The sequence below is a fragment of the Sylvia atricapilla genome, chromosome 11, assembly GCF_009819655.1.
Source record: "Sylvia atricapilla isolate bSylAtr1 chromosome 11, bSylAtr1.pri, whole genome shotgun sequence".
Classification (NCBI taxonomy): Eukaryota; Metazoa; Chordata; class Aves; order Passeriformes; family Sylviidae; genus Sylvia; species Sylvia atricapilla.
The window spans coordinates 16324851-16351659 of record NC_089150.1 but is presented as its reverse complement, the minus strand read 5'-3'; the positions used below and the strand labels follow the sequence as shown (position 1 = coordinate 16351659).

Below are 26809 nucleotides of genomic sequence, written 5' to 3'. Positions count from 1 at the left end.
AAAGTTTTCACCTTTCCCCACTAGCAAGGGCCATGGGTTTGTGTGGGGAGAAGTGTTAAACCAGCAGACAGTCTCAGTTGGGTGTCATAGGCAGAACAACACAGAAATAAAATAATTTTCCGTATTTCGTGTTGTGATCGTGGCAGGGGATGATGCTTGTCAAAGCTGGGTCTGGGATGTACTGTTCTCAGGTGGAAAACAGCACAGCTGTGTGACGGTACCCTGGCCCCAAGGACAGCCCTCCAGCACCCAGCTGAGGTCCTGGGGAGGGGCCGATGGTGGGAGGCTCCGTGCCAGCCTCAGCCCCTCCTGGTGCAGGGAGGTGGGGCTGCCCACTCACGGCTCACCCCTCTCACTCCTCACTCTGCTCAGTAGATGCAGCAAGGAGGGGAAGGAGGGGGGGAAGAAAAGCCCCTAAATGTCAGCAGCAGCAGATGAAGGGTGTTGGAAAATTTAATCTTCCAACTTTCTCAACTAATGTGACATTTGGATTTCCTCACGATAAGCTATCAGCCCCAGAAGTTTCTTTCTTTTACCTTTTTTCTTTTCTTTCTTTCTTTTTTTTTTTCCCTATTTTTTTAACTTCTCACCTCTGGCTGGTAATTTAAAAATAAATGGTCTAGAAAGATCTCTAAACAGTACCTTTGGCAAAGATTAAAAAAAGCAAAGGGGAATAGGGGAGCAGGCTGGCGGGAGAGACTGATTGTTATTTATAACTTGTGCTGCTGTAAAAGCAGGAATGTGGCTGGAGAACGCACCATCTCACTCCTTGGCATTAAATCACTGCATTTCAGGAAAAACTGATATATTTAAGGAGAAAGGCCCTTCTGCACAGACCTGGAGTTTCTCAGCCACGTGTTGGGGGCTGGCATTTATATCCATTATTAGCAGAATCACAGTGTGTTGATATGAGTATTTTGCTGGCCTTTCCAGACTTAGCATGGATGGATGCCCCTGGGAGATTGAAAAGGCTGTGCTGGGATCTGGGTGTACTCTCGATCAGGCTGGGGGAGGCAGGGATGCACTGGATCAGCCCAGTGTTTGTCACCGGGGCTGCCATTTAAGCAGCCGTCATTAGCTGTGATGGCTGGTTCCCATGGAGATGAGCACTGAACAGGGGGGGTTTCATCTGCAGGAGCTGCTGGGGACCCTGGGGACGAGGCATCGCTGCTGTTCCAGGTCACATCCCAGCTCCAGCAGCAGCTCCAAACCCCGGAGACCACGACGGTCCTGGTGCCCAGGGGCAGGCTGGCTCTCCTCAGCCAGCACCAGCTTGGATGGGACAGAGGGCAGCCGCTTGCCCAGAGCGTGGCAGCCTCCAGTGGAGCTGTTGGATGGTGCTGCTAGTGCTCACTGGGTGTTGGGGCATCTCTGGGTTTTGTCGCCTGTCTGTCATTTTGGGAGACCGAAAAGAGACTGTGACTGACAGCCCAGCTGTGGAAGCAGTGGAGATGGCAAAAGCTCTCAGGGAGTGATGACTTCTCGCTGAAGCAGTAAATACGTATCATATTGATATATTGCCGTGGAGTCGATTTCTAATGGTGTGTAGCAAATAATATATTCAAACTGTAGCATCTATTTGCGTTATGTTGTACATACTGTAACAGATAAATAGATGTTTCCAAGTTCTTTTGAAATGTAATGATGAGGAATGCTGCAAGATCTGACTGGGGGCCTGCCGAGATGCTCACAGTTAAACCCATGTAAATTCAGAACTTGAATCATCTGCTTTGCTCTAATTTCAATTTAATGCAGAATTTATTCCCTCGGCCTTCTCAAGGTTTCTCCTGGTATTCTAGATGCTCCCCTCCCTGCTTGGGGTGAGAGCTTCACCTGCCTCCATGTGGCTGGAAATTACCACCTTTCAGGGGCCAAATTCAGCCTTGCTTAAACAGAAATAACTCAGTTGAGGTTGGGGGATTTATGGATAAAGGGCACACGTAGCTTGGATAACATCAACTCTTTCTGCGGGTCTGTTTGCCATAGAGGTGTCAGTGATGCATGAAGTGCCCCACGTATAGATAGCTGTATATTTGTCCCTGAGATCTATACATGCACCTCTTCACAGCACCATGAATGAGAGCAGCCAGACAGCACCGAACCTGGCAGCATACAAATGAGCCCCTCAGAAGTGGGTGAGATCACGGAATAATGATAAACAGAGGAGCAGTAATTACATACAGTAGTTCCAGCTCCGATGAAGTGGGGAATAGCCATGCCAGCATGGGGAAAGAGGGAGGGTTGGATTTTCCAGCAGCTGGTAGTGACAGAGGCAGCGGATGGGCTGTGGCAGGGTGCCCTGCTGATCTGAGATGGGGAGGGATGAGGAGCTGTCACCAGGAATTTGCTGGGCTGAGGGAAAAAAGGGTTTAGTGTCAAAGCGGAATTTTCGGTGCTGCAGGTGCCCTCAGGCCACAGCTTTATCCCAAAGCTTGTTTTCAGCAGGCACCTCTGTATCACTGTCTGGTGCTCAGAGAGGTTTGCAGGGATGAATGTTGTGTGTGCTTTCCCCCAGAGAGCTGAGCCCCCCATGGACAGCGGGCTTGAGCCCAGATCCACTCTCCAGGTAGCCCATGGCACAGAGAGAGTGCCAGCCCTGCTGCAGCATCGTGACTCTGCAGGGGCTCCAGCAATCGTTTTTTTTGCCTTTTCTCCATATTTATGTGAAATTGAGAGCATAATCTTGATTTTGATCTTGGAGACATGGCTCCAAGGAGTTGGGAACAGTCCCTGCCTGCCTCCTGCTTGGCTACTGCAGCTGTAATTGAGTTCAGCATCTTTCTGGGCAGCTGGAGCCCCTGCACTGGGTCGGCTGGGCAGTGTGTTTACACTCACAGTCCATTGGCTGGAATTAAACCCAAACCTTGTGTATCAATCCTGTTACTCTCCCGAGCTGTGGCGAATGCTTTGGCCACTCCTCTCAATGTCATGGGAATGTCACCACCTTAGTGGCTGGCTGGAGGTGTTGCAGGGGAGGTGTCATTTCTCCATGTCATTTGTGAAGGAGATAAGGGGAGAGGACCAGGATGGGTATTAAACAAGCTTCATCGTTTACTTCCCAAACACAGTTTTCCTTTAAATATATGGCTTTTCCTGTGAGAAATTCAGGTCTTTGTTCCCTGGGTTTTTTCAAGGGAAGCCTGACCAGTGGGAGAGATGCTGACAGTGGGCCACTGAGGACAGGAGGGTGGGACCATCCCCTATCCCTTGTCCCCTGGTGTTGTGACACTTTGCTGTGGACAGCGTGCGGCATCCCTTCAGGTGTCTATTCCAGTTTGGGCTGGGCACTGTTGCCTGTCCCTGCCTGTGGATGGTGCCAACGGCTCTGCATCCCTGCCCCTCTTCAGCAGGGATGTAGCTCCAGGAGTACAAAGAGCAGGTGCTGCAGCATCCTCCTCTCCCTCCTTCCTACCCTGAGCCTCTCTCAGCTGGCTGCAAACAGCCTTCCCCCGCTGCTGGGCTTGTGGCAGGGATGAGAGTTCAGAGCCAGCACCTTCTCCTGGGTTTCTTTGCTCCTGGTGAGGTGGCAGAGGTGATTTCTCCAGCTCTGTAGCGAGTCCACCCCCATTCTCGCTCTTCCCCACATGGCCTCATGCTTCAGCTCCCACCCTGTCCCATCTCTGCAGCCACCCAGCTATTCTGCCTGCACCAGCTCAGCCTTGCCTGCCTTTCTAGAGGGATTTTACCCTTAGTGCCATGCTGGCAGCAGGGCTGGGGAATGGAGAGGAGGGCTGGGAAGGTGAGGGACTGTGTTCCAGCACCAGCAGTGGGGAATTCGCCATCTCTCCACCATAATTAAATATTGTTTGCATTGCTTATTGACAGAGTGCTAAGCTGCACTCCGTTTTAATTTGCTCTTTGATAGTTTCCTTTTGCTGCTAATTGATTTTCAAGGCCTTTTTTTGATTTTTTTTCCTATGTCTGATTTAATACCTGCTGTGCTACCAAAGCTGGAGATGCAGGGGGTAACCAGTGCTCGCCTTTGTGCCCACCTGCTCCTGGCAGGCCAAATCCACACCAGATCCAGCAGGGCTGGTCTCCCCACCGAACATTTGGTGATGGGCTTCACATGGAGGTATTCCCAGCATCCATCTAGGGTTGGGTGACTCCATTGTCCTCTGCTCCCTTCCCCAGGACGATCCTGATGGAGAAGAGATCGAGAGAGAGAAGTCCAACTCCTTGAAGCTGGAGTTCACTGATGATGACAACTTCAAGACCAAGGTTAACTATTCATACGCTGCCGTGCAGATCCCCACGGACATCTACAAAGGCTGTGAGTGCCCCTCCTCACCCTCTCCAATTCGTGCTGCCTGGGGGCATCCACCTCTCCTGCCTGGAGCACTGCAATCCCGGGGACCATCACCTCTGGGTGCCCCAGATGGGTCTTGGTGCCAGGGCAGGCTGGCTTCCAGACAGGCAGGCAGTGAAACAGGGCAGAGTCACTGTGTCAGGATCAAGGCAACAATGTGTCCCTCCCCAGGGCTCAGCACAGGCAAGAGACAGATCGGGGATGAGGAGTTATTAGGGAAGGGATGGGGAACAAAGGGGAGGTGGTGATTATGGCACAGGGTAAAGCTCAGCTGTGCCCACATGGCTCTGATCCTCCTGTAGAAGAGCCCAGCAAATCTTGAGAAGGCTCAAAGCGGGCACCAGAGATGTTCAGAGGGATGGAGCAGCTCTGTGCAGGAGCAACTACAGAGGTAGCACCGACCTGCTTTAGAAGGGACTGAGACACGGCTGGGCAGTGGCAGAGGGTGAAGCAGGGATGCTGCCTGTCTTCAGCCTACATGGGGCTGCGGTCATGAAAAAGGAGAAAAAGCAGCTGCAGTCTCAAAGGAAGGCAGCCAAGGGTAACTGCAGGACAGCGTGATGCCACCCCATAGCTAGCTAAGCCCCTGCTGCTGCGACGTGCAGGGGGCTCAGCCCTGCGGCCGTGCCCCTGTGGCTGCCGGAGGGCACAGCCTGCTCCTGAAACGGGGATGGGGCTGGTGGGGCAGCCCGGGAGCGGGCAGGGATGGATGGACGGGCGGATGGGACAGGATGCGCCACACCAGCTTCGGTCCCCGCCGGGCGGTGTGACGGTCCCTGAGCTTTCAGACCTCTCCGGTACCTCGCCCTGCTGCGGTGGCACACGAGGACAGTCGGTCTCCATTTCCCTCTAGCGGCTGCTCGGCTCAGAGCTGGGACCGCTCCCCGATGGAGGGCATCATCCTCCAGCACCCGCCGGCCGCATCCTGCGCCCAGCCCCGGACCCTGCTGTCATGGGCGTCCCCAGGTGCCCCGCAGCACCCAGGGCAGGACTGTCCCCACACCTCTGTTTCAGCGGCACTTGCTGAGGTCTCCTGGGCGGTGATGGGGCGGAGCTCATGTTCCTGACCCAAGCGGAGCGTTCCCGGTGCGCGGCTCGTTACGGGCACGGCTCTGCGCGGAGCCGCCTGTCTGCAGTGATTTCACCGCGGAGGCAGCGGTGGATTAGGAATTAGCAATTAGTTGTATTACCCAGCTAGCGCAGGGCAGGCAGCTAATGAAGCACATCAGGCGAGCCGGGTGGGCTGCCCAGGGTGAAACATTGCTTCCTCCTCAGCCCTGCTCGCCAGCCGACGCCACGGCTGGAGCCCCGCCGCGGCCGCATAAATCACCCCACTCAGCCCCGGGACGGGAGCAAGCTGGAGATTAACGCGCTCCAGGGACTCACAGCTGCTCAGAGAGGGACGCTGGAGAGGGCATGTGGCAGTGCGGGGGTGACTGTGGCCCTGGGACTGTCGGTGCCCCTTACCAGACAGGGAAAGGGGCTGCAGCCACTGAGTGTGCGGGCACAAGGAATCAGGCCACTTCTGGCTACACCGAGGTGCTCCAGAAGTCCAGGGTGCAGGGAAGGGTCTACAACTGCTGCTCCACAGAGGGTGGTTTGGGGAGAGGGCACGGGGCCACCTGTCCTGCCAGGGACAGCCGTGAGCGTGGCGAGTCCCCGCAGAGCTGCGGGCGGGAGCGTCCCGCTGGGACCGGCGGAGAGGCGCTATCGCTGCCTGCCACGCTAATTAAACCCTGCGGCGACGCCCGCCGCCGTCACCCCTCGCTACACACACAAATTACATCCTATATGTGTTTTATTTACTGTGACATTTTTAATTAAATATGCAATCGCTCGCGGGTAGGGCTGGGCCTGGCTTTCTCCGATGGGGACGGGGACCAGATGGGGACAGGGACGGGGATGTTACCAGTGGGGCTGGCAGCTCTGTCCACTGAGAGGGACAGGAGCCATCCCAACATGGACACAGCTCCATCACTCTGCTCATGGTGAGAGCGTAGGAACTGTATTTGTTCATAGGGATGAGATGAGGGCTACCTTCGTGCCCAGAGAAGGTGTAGGGGCTGCGTTCATGCTCAGAGATAATTTAAGGTCTGTGTTTGGGCACAGGGATGATATGAGTTGCATTTAGTACAACTCTGCGTGTGTGGCTGATGGGCCCCAAGGGTCTGGGTGCTGCCAGGGATATCATGGATGTGTCAGGGCCCAGCCCGGTGCCCAGCTGAGGCTGGCAGCAACTGCCCAGGGCTGCTCCAGGCAGGCAGCAGCCTGGCAGCCAGCTCACAGCCACTTCTCCTGGGAAAAACCACATCCTGTGTCAGAGCCAAACAAGAAATCATCCTAAGTGTCCACATAACAGCACTGTGTGTGAGCACAGCGCTGAGGAATGGCTGGGGAGATACGGAGAGAGTAAATCATGGTTTGAAGGCACGGCTGCCTGAGGGAAGGACAATTCTTCAGCAGTCGTGCTGGGATACAGAGATCCAGGATTCATCCTGAGTGAAACCTTCCCACTCTCTGCCAGTGCCTTGGGACCACAGTGAAGGCTTGGAACAGGTGATGACCGTGTTTCCAGAAGGGGCAAGTGTGGGAGAAAGGCTCAGGGGAGAGCTAAATATGCTCCTCAAATGCACACTGGCTGCCCTGCAGCACCACATTGGGTTGTTTTGCTCAATGCCAAAGAGATGGGGTGTTCCTGAGAGTTCTTGTACCCCCAAAATGCATTGAGGGTGCCCCCCAGGAGGGATCAGTGCCTGATCTCGGGGTGCTGCTGCCTCCTTGCTCCTGCAGTGGCACCCACCTCTGGCTCCTCCATGCTGCAGTCTTGGGGCAACCCAGCAACAGTGGCCATTGTGAAATTCCCCTCCCACAGCATTTGGGGTCTCCCTGTGAGCACAGGGAGGTGCCATCCCAGCTCCCTGCCAGCCAGCCAGCTCCATACTTGCCACACCACGCTGGTCCCCCCTGCCCTGCCAGCCCCCCTTGATTAATCACAGGCTGGGGCTGCCAGCAGCTTATCTTTTGCTTCAATAGCTGAATAATTTAAAACTGCTGTTTGCCGGCATCTTAATTGCTTTTGTGTCAGGTGCAGGGCCAGTGGGAATGCAGCGTGGGCCTGAGAGGCTCCACATAGCCTGTGGGGACACAAGCCTTGGGTTTCCCAGCTGGTGACCGTCCCCAGGGAGTGAGGCTTGCACAGGGAGTTTTGGTGGGAAGGGGGTGAGATGGCAGGCCAGCTGTCCCCAGTGATGGCTGCCCCAGAGCAGATGGGGACAGTGAGCACTCTGGGGAGCTCTGAAGAGTGGCTCATTTCTCTGAGGATAAGGGACAGCAGGGTGGTGTTGGAGCCCTGGGGAAGTGAGGGTGTCGAGGGGATGTAGGGGAAGCTGGAAAGCCCCCATGGGAATCTTCTTGGGAAGGGGCAGAGGGGACACACCTCTCCCTCCCTGTCATCACTTGGGGACACCACTGTCCCCACTGCCCCATAGCCCACCCCCAACCACCCACCCCTATCTCTGTGTCCTTCAGCCACCGTCATCCTCAACGAGCTGAACTGGACACAGGCCCTGGAGGACGTTTTCATCGAGAACCGGAAGGAGGATCCCTCCCTGCTCTGGCAGGTCTTCGGCAGCGCCACCGGCGTCACCCGCTACTACCCCGGTGCGTGGCAGGGAGAGGTGGCACACAGGGGCTGTCACCAAGGGCAGCCAAGGCCCTTCTCACTGTTAGATGTGGGCGAGAACCCCCTGGGCCTGGTCTGACACATGTAGCTGTACTGTGCCAGAACCCATTGGTGTGAGCCCCCCACCAGAGCCTGCTGCTTCCTCAGCCCTGGGCATCTTTCTGTCCTGTCCCCCTTGTCCCCCACCCTGGGACAGCCCTGCCTGGCTCACTGCCTGCCTTCTCCCCACAGCCACCCCATGGAGAGCCCCCAATAAGATCGACCTCTATGATGTGCGCCGGCGGCCCTGGTAAGGAGGTGCTGGGCAGGGAGGAGGGTTCTGGCTGGGAGCAACCAGCTCCCTCCCCTTTTCATTTCATTTTGGCACTGGCAGAGGGACACCATAACACAGGCAAGGGCATCTGAGCTGTGGCACTTGGCTCCTTCTTCCCTTACCTCTTCCTGGGAAAGCAGAGCAGAGCAGAGATAAATCCTTGGGTGCAGATGAAAGTGTAGAGAGAACCCTGTGCCCCCTCTCCACAGCCATGGCTGCTGGCACTCAGTCCTGGCCAGCATTCCCATCCAAATGAGACAACAACTAGCTTGGAAACCATGAGCTGGGAGGATGGGGAGAGGAGCGGGCAGGCAGCACTAGGCTGTGGCTCAGTGATAGCTGAGCAGCCCTCCAGCCCACACCAAGTGAGGTGGGACTGAACGGGCTCCCCTTAGCCCAGCTGGAGATGTTGGTGTGGCAGTGCTGAGTTATCAGCTGGAGCTGGGGGAGCAACAGCCCCATCCTGCCCACACTTTCTGTCTCAAACTGCAGTCGTGGAGAGGAGAGTGGGCACAGACCTCTGGCACATGTCCAGGGAACCCTGTATCCCAAAGGATCATGCCCCTGCCCACACCAGGAGCTGCCCCCTCTCCTTCTCAGAAAATTAATGGCCCTGCTACTGTGGTTAATTGCCTTTGATTGCTCTACATTAATTATTAACTGTTCCCTGCAGGGGTGTCTGTTCAGGTTATTGCAGAGCAGGGACTGGAAAGCTGTTTTGGGGTGGAGGCTGCTGATGTGTATGGGGGCTACTGAGCCCTGTTGAGCCCAGCTCTCTGCCCACTAGCCATGCTGGCCACCTGGCTGTCCACCCAGCCACGGCGGAGCAGCAGCACCCACCATGCTGGGGGACAGCACACCTGGGGGAACCTCTTTTTGGGGTCTTCCCCTGCCCTAAGGCTGGAGTCCCGTGCAGGATGCAGCCTTCACTGCTCCGTGGCCACGATCTCGGCCGTAGCCACAGGTGCCACTCCCCTGCCTTCGCCTCCCCTGATGAATGGCCCCATTAGCCACAGCCATCGCCTGCCGAGCCCAGGGAATTCATCTGAGCCGGGCTGCCGGAGATGGATGTGCTGCCACAACCCATTACGGGCAGCATCTTAGTTGGGCTCTGTGCTGCACCAGCAGCCCAGCCCCGGGAGCAGGGCAGGCTCCAAGAGTCCCCTCTCATGCCGGCGGGGAGGATCCTGCACTCCAGCATGAGAGGAAGGTGCTGGGGGATGCTGCATCATATCAGGAGGGTCCCTTGTGTGCCAGCATCCTGCCCAGGTAATCAGTTCTAATTAGGGAGCATCAGGCCCTGGGATTCACAATCAGAGCCTGCCCCTTCCCCAGTCCTCCCCAGTAGTGGTGAGTAATTGATACTAATAACACACTAATTAATTCACGCAAGGCCTGATCCTGATCGAGCCAACAATAGGTTCCCTTGGCCTTCAGCCACAGCAGGATCACACCTCATGCAATGGGCTGGTGAGGTGGGGCTGTGCCTGGCCACGTCTGGGGTGGGGTGGGTGCTAAGCACTGTGCCACTCCTTCCCACACAGCATGGCATAGCGGGGCTGGGAACAGGACCTGCTGCTTCAGGGGCTGGGGAAGGGTTTCCTAATTGTTTTCAGTGAGGAAGATTTACGTAGTGTTATTATTTTTCCTTGTCGTAGCTAAAAATAACCTAATCAGCCTGGCCTTTGAAGCTACCAGGGGGGTAAATAGCATCTTAATATGGATGTGTGTGTCAGCATAATCAGCACGCAGGAAAGGGCCTGTGATGATGGAAGAGTTTAGCATTTAGAGCTCATTAGGCTGACACGGTGCAGAGCGGCATTCACTGGCCATCTGCTGTGCTGTGCCACGGGAGCTGCATCCTTGCCTCCACCTGCCCAAAGCCACCTCGTCCCTGCTCCTTGCCCTGGGGTCAGCACAGCCCTGGGTGCTCGGGGCTCCCAGCACAGCTCCCCAGTGCCTGTGCCCTGGCAGGGCTTCGCTGTCGGACTGCACCCAGCAGAGTCAGGGTCCCCCTGAAATGAGTCAACCCCGCTGACCCCACTCTATACCCCACAGGTACATCCAAGGTGCCTCCTCCCCAAAGGACATGGTCATCATTGTGGACGTGTGAGTACATGGTGGGGGCCAGGGCGGTGACACAGCTTGCCAAGGTGCCACCGTCCCACCGGTGGGGACAGCACAGCCCTGTGCTCCCTCGCTGCCAAGCCCCCAGCACCCCTGTCTCCTGCAGGAGTGGCAGTGTGAGTGGCCTCACCCTCAAGCTGATGAAGACCTCGGTCTATGAGATGCTGGACACCCTCTCAGATGATGACTATGTCAATGTGGCCTCGGTGAGTGCCATGGGGCAAATGGAAGGGCTGTGTCCCCAGGGCCCTCCCAGCGCCCCAGCACAGGAACTCTTTTCCCCCATGCACACCTGGCTAAGGGCTCTGCAGACAGAAATACCATTTTTTATCTTCTTAACCACCACCTGCACATAAGTGAGGATGTGGCCGCTCAGGGCAGCAAAAGCTGCCCCCATCATGGGGCATTTGGCAGAGATGTTCCTGCACGATTCCAACCAGCCACCTCCTGTCCATCACCAGCCACTAACAGCTTGCACCCCGTGGCTGTGTCACCAGCTCGTGACCTCACGCAGCGCAGTGGCCATGCCACAGCATCTGCGTCACTGAGTGCCCTGCCCCTGCTGGCCCTCCCCTGTCTGGCCACCAGCAAGCCAGCACTAATTAAAGTGTCTGGCCTGGCTCTGTTAGCTGGATCACTGCCCCCCTAATGAATGGGCCCCATTGCCAGTAAATAAGAGTAAATAAGCCGTCAGTGAGAGCCTGCTCCTGGTGATGACACAGAGCAGCACAGCACGGCTGCTTGCACAAGCTGGGAGTCCTGCAGAAGTGAGGGTGCAGGTGAACCCTGCACTGCCAGAACCTGCACCACGCAGCTCAGTGCTGGATTTGTCCCAAGCCAAGCTTCAGCCTCAGCATCAGCCCTCCCTAGGATGTGGGACAACGTCTGGGTCAGCTGCTGCCCACGAGAGCTGAGTGTGATGAGTGGCTTGGGCCTGCTGGTGTCTGCCCTGTCCCCTTTCTGTGACCCACTGCCCTCCATTTCACCTCCCAGTTTAATGAAAAGGCGAAGCCGGTGTCGTGCTTCAAACACCTGGTGCAGGCCAACATCCGGAACAAGAAGGTGTTCAAGGAGGACGTGCAGGGGATGGTGGCTAAAGGCACAACAGACTACAAGGCTGGCTTTGAGTACGCCTTCGACCAGCTGCAGAACGTGAGCTGGGGGCTGGGCTGTGGGCTAGGGAACAGGCTGCACCTCTGGGTGCTGGGGACAGTGGGACAGCTCTGAGTGCCTGGCTGCTGCTCTGTGCTGAAGGTTCCTTGTGCTCCTTCTCAATGCTGGGGGAGATGTCCCACCTCCAGGCATGCTGTAGCCAAGGAGTCTTTGCTGGTGCTGCTCCCCTCTGGATTATTAAAAGTTAGCAGGGCTGGGTGGAGGGACCAGAGCCAACAAGACACTATGCCAGAGGCCAAATAAAGATGAATGGTGCTATTAGGTGCCGAGTGGCATTAGCCACATCATCCTGACAGTGTCCCTCCTGCCCATTCACGCTGGTCACCCTCTCCCCAGAGAAATGGACTGGGAAAAGAGATGGGCTGGGGCCAGCCCTCCTGGCTGCCAGTGCTGCTGGCTCCAGGTGTGGCCTCAGGTGCTGTGTCTGCCCCACAGTCCAACATCACACGTGCCAACTGCAACAAGATGATCATGATGTTCACGGACGGTGGTGAGGACCGAGTACAAGATGTCTTTGAGAAGTACAACTGGCCCAATAAAACGGTGAGAGACTGTGGGTCTGTGTGCTGGGCTGGGGCTGCTCACCACAGAGGAAAATGGCTGCTCCAGCTCCATTGCTGGCTTCTGCTCCATTTGCCTCTTTGCCATCCTCCCTCCTCGACAGCCTCCTCCTGCATGGAGCCGCTGCCCTGCTAATGAGTTTGTAGCTGGCTCTCACTTTTCTGTGAAAGAGGCGTGGGACCAGGCACACTGTGGGATGCTGGGGAGGGAATGGGGCTGGTGGGCTCCCAGAATGCTTGCCCTGAAAGGAGCACACTCCAGGCATGGGGACAGGACTGCTGGCAGGCAGATTAACCAGCAGGAAGGTCCCAGTTGCTTCCCAGTACCTGGAAACCTGTGGGGTGGAGGGGGGTTGGCCCATGTATTACCCTCAGAAAGCACAGACCCCTCTAGGAGCAGTGATGCCCCAGAGCAAGGACCACTGAGGCAGGTCCCTTGAACCAACACAGTGATGCTGGAGGGCAGGATTAGCTGGGGCCAGGCAAGGAGACAGGGGACTGCCAGCACAGCCAGCACTTGCGGGAGTCTTCTGCCCGCTTTGACACACTCAGTGGGCCATGGCAGGCAATGCCACACAGTGCCTGGGGAGGCTGTCATCGGCTGGGAGCACTGGGTGTGGAAAACAAGGGTGCCTGGTGGATGGCCCTCAGTGCATGCTCTGCCACAGGTGCGGGTCTTCACCTTCTCTGTGGGGCAGCACAACTATGACGTGACCCCGCTGCAGTGGATGGCTTGTGCCAACAAAGGTGAGCAGGGCTGGCGCCCAGGGGGTGCTGGGCTCCCCCCTCGGCCCCAGTGTGTGCCACTGCCAGAAAAGCACTGGCTGCAGCCCTGGAGGGACGGGCAGCAGGGCAGCCAGCCTGCTGGACAGCTGCATCTCCAGCTGCCTTTCTCTTTCTTTTCCAAGGTTACTACTTCGAAATCCCCTCCATCGGCGCCATACGCATCAACACACAGGTACAGAGCCCTCGAGGGCTGCCCTGCCTGGGGGCGAGTTTGGGCAGCCCCAGCCTCACTGGGGAGAGCCCACAGGCTGGCAGTGAGTGTGGCAGCGAGCTGGGGAGCCGAGCTGAGCCCTCAGCCAGGCCCTGCGCTGTTGAAATAAGTAATTTATCTTCTGCAGCTCCCCATGGACCTGCTGCCTTTTGAGTGACTAATTATGAAACATCAGGCGTTAATCAGCACAGAGCAGAGCTGAGCACAGGCAGGGAGTGAGCGTGGGCAGGGCCAAGCCCAGCAGAGCCAGTCGTGTCTGCCCCACTCCTCCTCTCACTGCCTCTTTTCTGACCCTTTTCCTTATGGGATGTGCACGAGGTGCCATGAGGGCAAGTGATGAGGGTCCCAGAGCAGGGCATCCCCCCAGGGCAGGGCTGGCATTGTGGCACAGGGGCTGCCTCCCTGCCCAGAGATCTTCCTTGGCAAGGGGGGACAGGAAAAGGGTAGCCTGCCCCAGGAGAAGGTGGCAGCCAGGGAGACAGCAGTGACATGGTCCTGGCATGATGGAGCAACCCCAGCCCCAGGAATGGCTGGTGCTGCTTGGGGAGCCCCTGTCCTGCCTGTGCATGGCCCGTGATGAGCAGCACCTTGTTTGCATCTTAATGGGCCTGTAGGAGTCCCAGTTGGAGCCAGTACCCCCAGGTGTGGTGGCTGCCAAGCCCCCTCCCCTAGCTCAGCCTAACGGGGAGCCTCACCCCGTTAATGTTCCTGGGGTGTGCTTAGGGACAAGGGTGTCACCAGCCTGGAGCAGGGAGACATCTCGCTCCCACACTGTCCTTTCCTGTGTCCTGTGTCCCTGCAGGAGTACCTGGATGTGCTGGGCAGACCCATGGTTCTGGCTGGGAACCGAGCCAAGCAAGTTCAGTGGACCAATGTCTACCAGGATGCCCTGGTAAGGACCCCCCAGCCCTGGGGTGCAGGGAGGGACCCTCAACCCCAGGGTCCCACACAGGCCCAGGTGCAGATGGGGACCCTCACCCCTGGGTCCCCTACAGCCCCAAGGGGCATGTGGAGGAAACTCCAGCCCCAAGGTGCAGTTGAAGACACTGACCCTGGGGTCCCACAGAACTCCAGTGTGCAGGTAGATGGGGACACTGGCCCCAGGGTCCTGCACAGGACATGCCCCATCTCCCTTGTCAGGGGGATAACCCCCCTCTGCTGCCCTGGGTCCAAGGCCAGTGAGGGGCCATGGGACATCATTCTGTGCTTGCGCAGGGGCTGGGCCTGGTGGTGACAGGAACGCTGCCAGTGTTCAACCTGACGGAGGACAGCAGTGACAGGAAGGTAGGAGACGTTGCTGCCCCTTCCCTGGCTACACTGGGAGCCCTGGTGTGGGGCCACTGTGGGGTGGGAGAAGTGCCCTGGTGATGTGTGTGTGGCTGCTGGGGGGGCACTGGGATCCCTGGGGTGCTGCCTGCTCTACACCACCTCCCTGCAGTGACACCAGGAATGACTGCCATCCCCAGGATCTGAAATGGCCTTGGCTAGCTCACACAGTTCCACTGGGACAGCTGACAGCTGCAAGTCCCTGGGGGTGCAGTGTCCCTTGGGGGGCTCCTGGGGGACTGGTACATCCCACCCTGTGCCCCTGCAGTATCCAAATCTGACCCACATGTCCCCAGAGGTAGAAGAGGTCTGTCCTGCTGTTTCCCTGTCCCCGGGCTGGTGGTGGCAGGTGACAGCTCTGCTCCCACCCACCTCCCTCCCTGCATTTCCTTCCAGAACCAGCTCATCCTGGGTGTGATGGGAATCGATGTGGCTCTCAATGACATCAAGAGGCTGACGCCGCGTTACAACGTGCGTGGGGTCCCTTTCCCCTCTGTCCCTGCCCTGCACTGCCTGATCCTGGTGTGAAATTCCTCTGATGGGAGCTCCACGCTGTGCCCCAGCACTCCAGAGCACCTCCAGCAGCACTGGCAACTAGCAGGAGCCATGGGTGCAAGCAGGAGAGCAGGGATCAAAGCTGTGTGATGCTCTGGGACCCAGAGCACAGCCAAAACCCTTGTAGGGTCAGCAGGGATTCAACCTTACTGGCCTGGGGGGAAAGGAGCAGTGGGAAAAATCCAGAGCCAAACTCTCACCCCAGGAGCGGGAGGTTGCATTGCCCTGAGAATAGAAATAGATGAAATAGAATGGGCTGAGCCCTGGGGGTGACATGGAGCGAGCTCTGCCTGTAGAGGTGAGGGTGATCACACCAGCACTGGGTGTCATGCCACAGAGCCACCTGATCAGCCTCACCCCTGCCCCTGTCCTCCTGCAGCTGGGGGCCAATGGCTACGTCTTCGCCATCGACCTGAACGGCTACGTCCTGCTGCACCCCAACCTGCAGCCCCAGGTGAGGAGGGGCCCAAAGGGGCAGCAGCCATGGGGATTAGAGAGGCCCCGAGGCCTTTAGGACTTAATTGTGGGGGTTGTGATGAGTCAGTCTGGACTCAGCAGCTGCTGTGGGAGCCCTGAGCCCTTCCCTGGCTCTCCCTTTATTCCTGCAGATCATAAACTTCCGTGAGCCAGTGACGCTGGACTTCCTGGATGCTGAGCTGGAGGATGAAAACAAGGAGGAGGTGAGCAGACGAGGGCAGGGGCAGCTTTTGGGGCACAGGCTGCCCCCCTCATCTGTAGTTGCAAAGGGCACTCAGCCCCTCCAGCCTGCCCTGTGGGTAGTCTTATCCTCAGGGTCCTGGCACAGCTCCCATGGACCCACAGTGGGGACAGGAGCTGGGGCACTGTCCCCTGGGTGCCAACATGATGAACCTCCCCAGGCTGCTTGCCCTGCACCCCATGGGTCCCCAGGGACACCCCACTGGGATGGGTGCCCATAGGTGCATGGCTGGGCTCTGTGGCCCTCAGTTGCCTCCTCTGTGTCCCACAGATCCGGAGAAGCATGATTGATGGCAATGACGGGCAGAGGTTCATCAAAACTCTCATCAAGTCTCTGGACGAGGTAACACAGCAGGGGAAGGGAGTCACTGGCCGTGGGGATGAGGGGCTGTGTCTGGCACCAGGCTGGGAGACAGGGCCCTGTGGCACCGTGCCAGCAGAGTTCTGGCAGTACCGAGGCCTGACCGGCTCCCTCTGACCCACAGCAATACATCGACGAGGTGTTCCGGACCTACACGTGGGCTCCCATCAAAAGCACCAACTACAGGTGAGTGTCACTGCCAGTGCACCTAGACTGCCCTGCACTGGCTGGACTCGCACCAGCACAGGGCTGGGGGCTCGTGCCTCCAGCTCCCAAAGTCCCCGAGGCCACCAGGGATGTGTCCCGTGGGCTGTGAGATTGCAAATGCACTGTCACATCCTTGCACACAGGCAGTGATGTGCTGGAGGGCGCTCCTGAAAGGGCTGCCTGCCTGTGTTAGGGACTGTAGAGCTTGGGCACAGTCCCCAGGACTCCAGACAGGCTGCAGGGCTGGTGTTCAAGGGGCCAGACAAGTGACACCCCTGCTGCCCTTGTCTGCCCAGCCAGGGGCTCATGCAGGTCCCTGTCTGCTCTAGGGTGGGTGACAGTGACAGTGACAGTGACAGTGACAGTGACAGCACAGGCAGTGTCTTTAGAGCCAGAGGAGAGCAAAGTTCTGCATTTATTACCCAGTTTGCATCAACTGGACCAATTTGGACCAGCAGATGTCTAATAAAGACCCTGACATCATCATTTCTCAACTCATGCTACCTTCATCCTGGGAGGAGCCATGTGGGCCCCTGTTGCCCAGTGTGCCCTCCTCTTACTCCTCACCACCCAACTCAGGAGGGGCTGGCAAGGGTCACAGCCACTACCCAGCACTGCCAGGTGTCCCCAGTGCAGTCCCAGTCGTGTCCCCCATGATGTCACCCCTCTGGAGCCAAGCAGCACTGGTAAGGAGGGAACAGTGACACAGGATGACACATCAGTAGGATGAAAGCCCTGTGCTCCCATGGCTTCCAAGGCTTTGCCCCTTCTTTCCTGGGCTGTGTCTCTTCCTGCCTTCCTCCCTCACAGGGATGTCATGTTCCTCTTCCACATGCATCTCCCTTGATTCCTGGGCTGGCACATCCTGCTCATCTCAGGCCTGACTAGGCAGATGTCCCAACTTCTGTGCCCATGGGCGCCTCCAGGACAGCCCTGGGTGCTCTGGGCATGACCCTGGATACCCCAGAATGACCCTGAGTGCTCTGGGGATGACTCTGGATGCCTCAGGACAGTGCTGGCTGCAGTTCCTGGAGAGATGGATGCAGCAGGCTGTGCAGGAGGCCAGTGGGGCTGCTGACTGGGTCAAGCTACTGCTGGCAGGTGCCAGGCAGGAACTGGGAGCTGGCCAAGGATTCTGGGTGGGTGTAAAGCCTTATTCCAGGTGTCTGCTCTCCCTCTCCACAGCCTGGGGCTGGTTCTGCCTCCCTACAGTACCTACTACATCCAGGCCAACCTCAGCGACCAGATCCTGCAAGTGAAGTGTAAGTAGCCCCTGGCTCTCCCTGCTGCCCTCTTGCACTCCCCCTCGCCCCACACCAGCCCATGGCTGTCGGGGGGAGAAACACAAAGCAAAGACTTGAGAAAAGTCATAGGGATCACTGTGAGAGGCAAAATAAAAACTAAAGCTCAGAGAGGCATGAGTAGAGGTGAGCGCACAGAGGGAGAGCAAGCTGCCTGCCTGGGGTGCCCCGGGGGGCCGGGGTTCGGTCCTGATGCTTTGCACCCCAAAACCCCAAATCCCGGGGCTGCAGGCAGGCACTGCTGGTGCAGGCAGGGAGGTGCTGCCTGTTTGCCTCCCGGGGACAAGGGATGGCGCTGTAGCAGCCAGTTAATTTGTGAGCCTGGGGAAGTTTGCATGGATCTCTTTAATTTCTTTTGGTTTATTACAATACTTTGGTTTCGGTTAAGCCATTTATTCTTTTTATGAGTTTGGTTTTGGTTGGTTTCGATTTTTGTTTGGAATTTATCTGTGTACGTGTGTGTTAGCCTGGCCCCCCCCTTTCTCTCTCTTTCTCTTTCCCCTGACCCCCAAGCCTTTTCCCCACCTCAGGTCCACGCTGCTCCCAGGGACCCTCTCCCCCATGGGAGAACTGGACCCTTCCCCTCCCCCCTCTGGTTCCCCCTGTTTCTCCCCCTTGGCCACCCTGATGGCCCGACCCCAGCCCCGCTCTGGATCCAGCCCCTGCCACCCCTCCATCCATGGGCAGGAGCCCTGTGTCCCTGTGGGGACGAGGCCAGGCTGTCCCCATCCCCGGGAGGGGGGAACCTCCCATCCTCCCCGGCTCTGCCCACTGTAGCGTGCATGCCCCCTGACTCAGTGAGGACATTCTGATATCAAGACTGTTGCAACTGTTTGCTACTGATTCTCATTTTCCTTTGGAGTATTGAATATATATCTATATATTTCTCTAGTTTTATATCTTTGCATTTTTTTGTTCTTATTTCACCGTGGCCTTTTCTTTTCCTTTTGTTACTGGGTTTTTCTTTTCTTTTTTTTTTCTTCATGTCGTTTTTTGCAAGAGGTTTCCTTTTGGTATGATTATAATACACAATATTTTTATTCAAACGTCGATTGAATAAAATATTGTTTGTGCCCCCCTTCCCCCTTTCCACCCAACCCCTTTTTTTTTTTGTTTGTTGTTTTTTGTTTGTTGTTTTTCTTGCTTTCTCTCTATGGTGGATTCACACAGTACCAAACATCAAAATGAAGGGCAAGTATTTTCAGTCTCAGACCACTCACCTTCACCACCCCGTCCCCTGCCCCGTGTCCAGTCCCCCCCAGCCCCCTGCTTGCCCATCTCCCTGCCCGTTTGCCACGCCGAACCTGCAAACCGCCACCAACTCGCCCTTCCTTCCTTCTCCTTCTCCTCTTCCTCCTCCTCTCCTCCAGTTCCCCCTTTATTTGAAAGCAACATGTCTTGTTCTGTTCATGAGAGCTTTGTCACGAAAATCCCCACTCCCTCCCTGCACATCACTCCCAAACCTGGTTCGATATCGTTCAAGAGCTGATCTCGTATGAAACTGCCATTTTTGATCCATGAGGTTTTTTGTAGCTAGTTGGATGCCCTGCTCTTCCTCCCCAGTGCTGCCCCTTCTTGCTCCTCTTCTCCCGCTCGTCTCCTTCAACTCCTTCTCCCCCTCTCCTGGCTCCTCTGCTTCCTCTTCCCCAAGACAACTCAACCTGAAAGGGATAGGGCTGTGCAGGGAACAGGGGGCTGTGGGGTGGGCACCCAAAGGTGGCAGGGATGGAGGGCAGGTGGGGGGATCCACCACTGCCATCAACCTCTGGGACAGGCTTTTTGGGGAAAGCCTGCAAGCAGGAGCCCTCTGCAGAGAAGGGATGGGACCACCTGGGCAGTGCCTCCCAGCTGCACAGGTGACGGCGAGCCTGGCCCCAGGGGCACACGGGATGGCTGAGCCCAGGGGTGCCACACTGCCTGCCCCCACAGCTGCTCGGTGGCCGTCCCTCCTGCCCTGGGGACCAGCAGGGTACACAGTACTGTACCGCTGAAGGTACAGTGTCCTGCTGCCGTCTGTGCCCCTGGGAGCTGCCAAGTGTGAGCCCAAAGTCCCACCAAGGCAGGCCGAGGTGCCGCAGCTGGTCTCCCCCTGCAGTGGAGCAGGATATCACCCATGTGACACAGCATTTGGCCCACGTTCCCTCAGTGCCAGAGGGGCCTCCTGAGCCACAGCTCCTGCACGACCCCACAGTGGGCCAGGGGACGCCCGGCACACACGGTCCCCATGGGACCGGGCACTACTCTCCATCCCACACAGCCCCCAGCACACGGCACCCACCAGCAGCTGTCTGGCAGCATCCCCTCCCTGGCACAGGCGGGGACACGGCTGGGAGGGGCACTGCAGCACAGGAGGGGCCGTGGGCGACAGGGCCGGGCGAGCAGGACAGCGGGGAGGTGGAAGTGTCACGCTCAGCCCTGTTCTATCAGCCTTGAGTTGCCTCTTCCCAGCGCCCCTGTGATGGCAATGCTGATGGACCAAGTACGAGTGTTTTGTACTCCTCTCCTCTTCCTCCTCTTCTTCCTCTCATCGGCTTGTACCCAGCCCCTGCCTCCAGCCCTCAGAGAGCAACAGTCCAACCTCTGGCTGTGCCGTGCAATGCACCAGGAGCTGGCGGGCGGGCAAGGGGGTGGCGGTGCCCGTCGTGGGGGAGATGTTGTCCCAGGGGTGTCCCACAGCACCTCTCCAAGCACCCCCTAACCCAGCTCACCCCTGCGAGTTGAGCCCCGCATCCTCTGTCTCTTCTGCCGGGGGCCTTCCCAGAGACACCCCAAAGCCACTGGGCTGCACCCCGGTGTTAAAGCAGAGTGTGCTGGCGAGCGAGTGCGGATCCCCGTCCCCACCGGGGTACCACGGCCTCGGGGAGGGAGGGGGCAGCGGTGCCCGGCGGCGGAGCCCGTCAGCGCATTGCACGGCCCTGCAGCAGGGCGGGAGCCTCTGGTTGGACTGTCCTCGGCAAGGTTCCCCTCTGGCCATGTTGATGCCTGAAAACTCCCTTTATTTTTTGCTCCCGACAACCGAGTGTTCTGGTGATCCTCCTACGGCCAGGAGCGCAGCATGTGGTTCCCTGCCCTCGCCCACCACCCCGAGAGAGAGACGTCCCCCCGCCCTCCCGAACATGCATATATATAAATATATATACATGTGCGCACATTTATATATGTGTGTGTCTGTGTGTCCCTGCGTACCGGCCGCGCGGACGCACCCGCACGCCTTCAGCCCGCCACCGAGCAAATTCGAGCCGAGATGGGCAAACCTCTCCTGATTTGGCTCTAACCTTTCTTCCCGTGCGGTGCCAGCAACAGCAGAACGGCCTTTTCCTTCCTCTCTTGATACCAAGAGCAGCAAATGCCTCTTTCTTATTTTGTTTTCTTCTTTTTGTTTTGGTTCCCTCCCCTCTCTCTCTCTCTCTCTCTGTCCGTCTCTCTCCCTTTCTCTCCCTCCTGGCCCCCGGCGCGCCCGTCCCCGCTCCCCGCCGGATAACCTTCCCTTTCTGTTGCAGATTTTGAATACCTGCTGCCCAACAGCTTTGAGTCGGAGGGACATGTGTTCATTGCTCCCAGGTAGCTTTGCGTGTGCGCTTGCCGAGGTGTGCATCCGCCCCGGCCCCGCTGCCGACCCCACCATCGCCCCCATCCTCGCCTCATCGTGCCTTGTCCCCGCTCCCCGTGCCCTGTGGCTGTGTGTGTCGTGTGCCCGCTCGGCCGCGGGGCTGCCGCCAGGACCCCGGCCCCGCTGCGCCACCCGGTTGCATCCAGCACAGTATATATGCACCCGGTGCAGCCCGACCTCTGCGAGTGCATATATAGGTATAGTTTCTGAAAATCCCTGCCGAGCGAGGCGCCGGCAGCGGCATCATACAGTCGTGCTGGCTGCGGGGGGCGGGGCCGGGGGAGGGAGAAGGAACGGGAGGTTTCAGCTCAAATTTGGGACGCCCAGGGGGCTTGGGGACATGAGGACAGCGTAGCGGCCCCTAGACGGACAAATATGTCCCCTCCCTTGGGCCGTGCCACTCAGTCCTGTCACCTAGCAGAGATATAGGGCGATCCTGCAGTGGGGTGTTTGGGGAGCCCCATGGCTCTGCCGGCACCCCGCCCTTCTTCCTACTACAGTGCAACCTCTGACCAGCCCTAATTAACATCACCAGCTAATCACCTATCTGCTGATAGGTTATTATAGCAGCTAAACGCCCTGTTTGAGGACGTTTTGCCTGTGCCAGCTTTTGGGGACTGCTGTTGGGTTGAGGTTCAGCACGGCCACCTGCGAGTACCCCCCACCTTGTCGGCCCACAGCAGCAGTCGCTCACACTGAGTGTGGGTAAACCAGCCCAGAATGTGCAGTCACTGTACAGCCCTGGCGTTTTGGGGAGCTTCGGCCTCAGGCCCTCTGCTGGGCAGTCGGGGTGAAGTCCAGGACGCACGGGAGCTAAAGCAGAGTGTGAATGAGAAACAGGAAAACTGTCATTGCGAATTGGCCTGTCACCCAAGAGGATGGGCAGGGAGGGGATGCCCGAGCCCAAGGCGCCAGGAGTGGGTCTGCCCCCAGTGTGCTGCCGAGGCTGCAGCGATGGGCTCAGTGTCCGGTGTAGGGCTCTGCAGAGGCTGCAGCTGGAGAAGACAGCGGGCTGTGGCAGTCAGGGCCAGCCCTTCGGTGTCCCCAGAGCGGCTCCATGAGCACCCTTGCCGCGGTGGGCGCTGCCCGGCGGAGGCGGGCCGGGGCCGTGTGCCGGGGCGTGCCCGGCACCCAGGGCGACTGTATGATCTGCCGCCGGCGCTGCCGCGCCCGTGGGCCGCTGGAAATTTTCAGAAACCGTATATCCCCCGTCCCCCGTGGGTGTGTGAGTACCTGTATCTGTGTGTGTCGGTGGAGATATTTAGGTGGCTGTTTCTCCCCGAACAGGGGTTGAGGGGCCAGGCCGAGCTGGGCAGGGTGCCTCACCTTTTTCAGCTGCCCTGTGGGCACGTTCCCTGCCGCCCTTTGCTCCGACATTTGTCCTCTTAATGAGGTTTTTGGCAGAGTCAGGAGCTTGGCGGAGGGGTCGTGACTGGAGGAACCCTGAGCACCTGGCACTGTTCACAGCCACACTGCTGAGGATGGGAGGCTCTTGGCACACTGGGGTGGCACTAACCTGTGCCACCCAGTCAGAGCCTCGTGGTGACCAACAGGTTACAGCTGTCCCTGGCATTGGTGGGGCTCGGACTCTGCGCTCAGGGTGTTCCAGACTGAAGCAGAGACATGGCACCCACCATACTGCTTGTCCCAGGAGTGTCTCAGGGCCAGTGATGCCCAGGGCAAGCACTCATCTCCACCAGCTGGGGCTCAGCCAGCACCCACCATCTGTGCAAAGTGCACAGGTATGGCCTTGAGTGCCTGCCTGGTGCTGCCAGTGCAGCTGTGGAGAATCCCGAGGCAAATCACTGCTGGCACCCACAATGGAGCCCCCAGTCCCTGAGGTGCCACAGGGGCAAGGCAGGGTGGGCTCAGTGGTGCCCACCTGGCTCCGCAGGTAAGTACGGTGTCAGAGGCACCCAGTCCCACCAGTAGCACCACCAGTATGGGGAGAGATGGACTCAGTGTTGTACCGTTCTGGGCAAACCAGGATCCATCTAACCCGGCAGAGGTGACGGCACCTCAGTGCCTGTGGCAGTGACAGACCTGGTGACTGGTGTGACACTTCTCTGGTGGCACTGCAGGCATCAGGGGCTGGATATTGGGCAGTCTGCAGAGATGCCCACAGCCAGTTCCCCTGCTGGGGTGACACTCCTAGGAGAGGTGGCACGTCACCACCATTGTGTCCCTATCAAGCCTGGGTGCTGGCAGCACGGCCAGCACCCACCCCGCCGTCCCCGGGGGAGAACTGACCTTACCTTTTCCATCCCCACGAACGACAAACCTTGTCCCCCAAACCCCAGAGAGTATTGCAAAGACCTCGACTTGTCGGATAACAACACCGAATTCCTGGAAAACTTTATTGCCCTCATGGAAAAGGTGACCCCAGACTCCAAGCAGTGTGAGTAGCTGGGATGGCTGGTGGAGGGGTTGCTGTGGGGTTGGGGGTGGATGGGGATTCAGGGGGAGATGGAGCAGGGGATAAACTGTGCTGGGGTTGGGGTCCTGTGGGTGCTGGGGCAGGGTAGGGGACGTGGGTGGCCCTCATAGGGTCAGCTCTCACCTCCTCCTCTCCAACTCCCAAGGCGACAATTTCCTCCTGCACAACCTGATCCTGGACACAGGTATCACACAGCAGCTGGTGGAGCAAGTCTGGAAGGACCAGGACCTCAACACGTAGGTGGAGGGGAGATGGCCCATGGTGGGCAGCACTTCTTTGGAACAGAGGAGGATTGGGATGGGCTGTGGAGGTGGGGGCAGAGCAAAACCCCACTGATGGCCGGCGTACCTGGCGCCTCTCCTTGCAGGTACAGCCTCTTGGCTGTCTTCGCAGCCACTGACGGGGGCATCACCCGTGTCTTCCCTAACAAGTGAGTGTCTGCCCTGCACAGTGACATGTGTGCTCCTGCTGGGCCATCTCTGGTGGGACCAGAGATGACAGTGACAGTCATGGCTCTGGCTTCTCCCTGCCAGGGCTGCGGATGACTGGGAGGAGGAACCGGAGCCCTTCAACGCCAGCTTCTACCGGAGGAGCCTGGACAACAAGGGCTACATCTTTAAGCCACCCTACCGGGATGGTGGGTGCCAGCTCAGGGCGACAGGGTGTGATCCAGGCCGCTGCTGGCTCCATGTGTCCCCTGATGTCACCCCTGCCTTCCACAGCTGGCTATCCAGGGCTGGACCTGGAGAACAACACCATTGGGATTCTGGTGAGCACCGCCGTGGAGCTCAGCATTGGGGGCAAGACTCTGAAGCCCGCAGGTAGGCAGGGAGCTGGGTGCCCTGGTGCCAGGCTGGGGGTCCCTGCAACCCCCCCAGGCTACAGCTCACCTCATCTCCCCACTGCTCCAGTGGTGGGGGTGAAGCTGGACCTGGAAGCCTGGGCTGAGAAGTTCAAAGTGCTGGCGAGCAACCGGACAGACCGTGACCAGCTGGGCGCCCGCCAGGTACATCCTGGGGGCAGGCACAGCCAGGGAAAAAGGGGTGGAGACAGGACAGGGAGGGAGCTCTGCTTGCTGGGAGGCACTGCTGGGACATGGTGCTTGTGGTTGCAATGGGCTTGTTCCTCAGGGTACCTGTCCGCAGCCTCTGGGGACACCACCTGGCATGTCCCCTTCTGGCTGGGAGGACAGCTCTGGAGGGATGACCATCCTGCTAACCTGTCCCTCTGCCCTGCTTTTGGTTGACAGTGTGACCCCTCAAGCAGCTGTGAGATGGACTGTGAGGCCAACAACAAGGTGGGTTATGGGCAGGGGTGGGGGCAGCTGGTGGGGGTGTATGGAATGGCTGGAAGATGTCCTGTCCCCTGCTTTCCCAGCCTGTGCACCCACCCTGTCCCCTGCTGCTCCCCAAGCTCAGCCATACTCAGCCCACCTCACAGGGGTGAAATCCTGGGGGTTGCCCCATGGACCCCCAGAGAGGACTGTTAAACCCCCAGGGTGGGTGGTGTCTCCTGCTCCCTGCACCCAGCATGGGTGCTCCTGACACTGAGATGCTTCTGAGGCTTGGGGACACCGCGCTGGCCCCCCTACCTGACAGCCTGCCACCCTCCACCCTGCTGCTCCTGCCTCGCCTTGGGCATGGCCAGAGTTGGATGACACTGCCCTCCTTCCCCAGGACCTCATCTGTGTCCTCATTGATGACGGGGGCTTCCTGGTGCTCTCCAACCAGGAGGACCATTGGTACCAGGTGAGCAGTGCCCGCAGCTCTCCTGGGCGTGGGATGCCAGTGAGGAGCTGAGACCCTTGAGCTCATGTCATGGGTGGTGTGACACAGCCCCACTCGAGTCGCCTCCAGGGAAATCCCATGTCAAGGTGGCATTTGGGTGCAGATTCAGTGTCCCCATTTCAGGTGGGCAAGTTCTTCAGCGAAGTGGATGCCAACCTGATGTCTGCCCTCTACAACAACTCCTTTTACGCCCGCAAGGAGTCCTACGACTTCCAGTCCGTCTGTGCCCCTGAGGCCCCCAGCAACACGGGCGCGGCGCCCCGTGGCGTCTTCGTGGTGAGCACCCACAGGGACAGTGCATTTCAGGTGGTCTGGGAGCTCAGGGACCCATGAGTGTGTCCCCAGTGCCCTTCATGAGGATCTGCTGGCTCACTGCCCCCTCTTTGCCCACAGCCCACTGTGGCCGATCTCCTGAGCCTCGCTTGGTGGACCTCAGCTGCAGCCTGGTGAGTCCTGCCATGTCTCCTCCTTGAGGCCATTCCAAATGGGGGGTGACACTGGGGTGTCCTTGGGGCTGGGACACCTGACATGGCCACACTTTGCTTCCCCAGGTCCCTGTTCCAGCAGTTCCTGTACAGCCTCACCTACAGCAGCTGGTTCCAGACGGGTCAGTCTCTGGGGAGCTTTGAGCTTGGGGTGGGCGGGGGCTGGGGGAAGGTGGGTGGCCTTTGGCCCACAGCGTTGTGCTGGCACAGAGGAGGTGGTGGGGGACGGCATGGAGGCCAGGGAGACGAGCTGCATCATGAAGCAGACCCAGTATTACTTCAGCACCGTCAACGCCACCTACAACGCCATCATCGACTGCGGCAACTGCTCCAGGTGGGTCCATCCCCGCTGTCCCACCCCTGGGCAGGGCTGGGGACACCCCCGAGGCTGCTTCTGCCAAGATCCCCATGCAGCAGCCCGTGTGGGGGCAATAGGAGATGCTGTGCAGCATTTAGGGGGACTGTGATACCCGGAGACAGGGCACAGAGAGGAACAGGAGTGTCCCCACGGGCTGTGGGTGATGGTGTCCCCAAGGATCCTCTGCGTGGAACTAAGCCCTGGAAGCCCATCAGTGCTGAGTCCCTGGGCAGCCCCTCAGCATGGAGATGGGGAAGGAGGTGGAGATGAGGATGGGGATGGAGACCAGGGCAGGGAACGGGGATAGCGGTAAGGTTGGGAACAAGGATGGGAATGCGGACAGACATAAGGTTAGGGATAGGGATGAAGCTGGGGACAGGGATGGGGAGGAGGACAGAGACAGCCATGAAATTTGGTCTGGGGAGATGCTGCTGGTTCAGCCTCCCCAGAGCCAGGTGCCAGCAGGGCTGGCACTGGGAGCTGGGGGGGATTGGGGCACAGAGT

The 26809-nt window shown here is 58.5% G+C and overlaps 1 protein-coding gene across 1 annotated transcript in view; it reads left to right on the top strand.

Moving 5' to 3' along the window:
* CACNA2D2 (calcium voltage-gated channel auxiliary subunit alpha2delta 2) overlaps positions 1-26809 on the top strand; it is a 210839-nt gene that overhangs the window by 182731 nt on the left and 1299 nt on the right. Inside the window, exons 6-35 of the mRNA XM_066326873.1 lie at positions 4135-4273; positions 7838-7969; positions 8223-8280; positions 10363-10413; positions 10538-10637; positions 11425-11583; positions 12040-12147; positions 12833-12911; positions 13073-13122; positions 13964-14053; positions 14377-14445; positions 14884-14958; positions 15422-15496; positions 15651-15722; positions 16031-16102; positions 16245-16306; positions 17513-17589; positions 21129-21189; positions 23539-23636; positions 23821-23911; positions 24043-24105; positions 24209-24312; positions 24398-24496; positions 24587-24681; positions 24925-24972; positions 25352-25423; positions 25586-25738; positions 25856-25908; positions 26014-26069; positions 26158-26281. Coding sequence (XP_066182970.1) covers positions 4135-4273; positions 7838-7969; positions 8223-8280; positions 10363-10413; positions 10538-10637; positions 11425-11583; positions 12040-12147; positions 12833-12911; positions 13073-13122; positions 13964-14053; positions 14377-14445; positions 14884-14958; positions 15422-15496; positions 15651-15722; positions 16031-16102; positions 16245-16306; positions 17513-17589; positions 21129-21189; positions 23539-23636; positions 23821-23911; positions 24043-24105; positions 24209-24312; positions 24398-24496; positions 24587-24681; positions 24925-24972; positions 25352-25423; positions 25586-25738; positions 25856-25908; positions 26014-26069; positions 26158-26281 — 2585 coding nt within the window. The remainder of the gene's footprint in view (positions 1-4134; positions 4274-7837; positions 7970-8222; positions 8281-10362; positions 10414-10537; positions 10638-11424; positions 11584-12039; positions 12148-12832; positions 12912-13072; positions 13123-13963; positions 14054-14376; positions 14446-14883; positions 14959-15421; positions 15497-15650; positions 15723-16030; positions 16103-16244; positions 16307-17512; positions 17590-21128; positions 21190-23538; positions 23637-23820; positions 23912-24042; positions 24106-24208; positions 24313-24397; positions 24497-24586; positions 24682-24924; positions 24973-25351; positions 25424-25585; positions 25739-25855; positions 25909-26013; positions 26070-26157; positions 26282-26809) is intronic.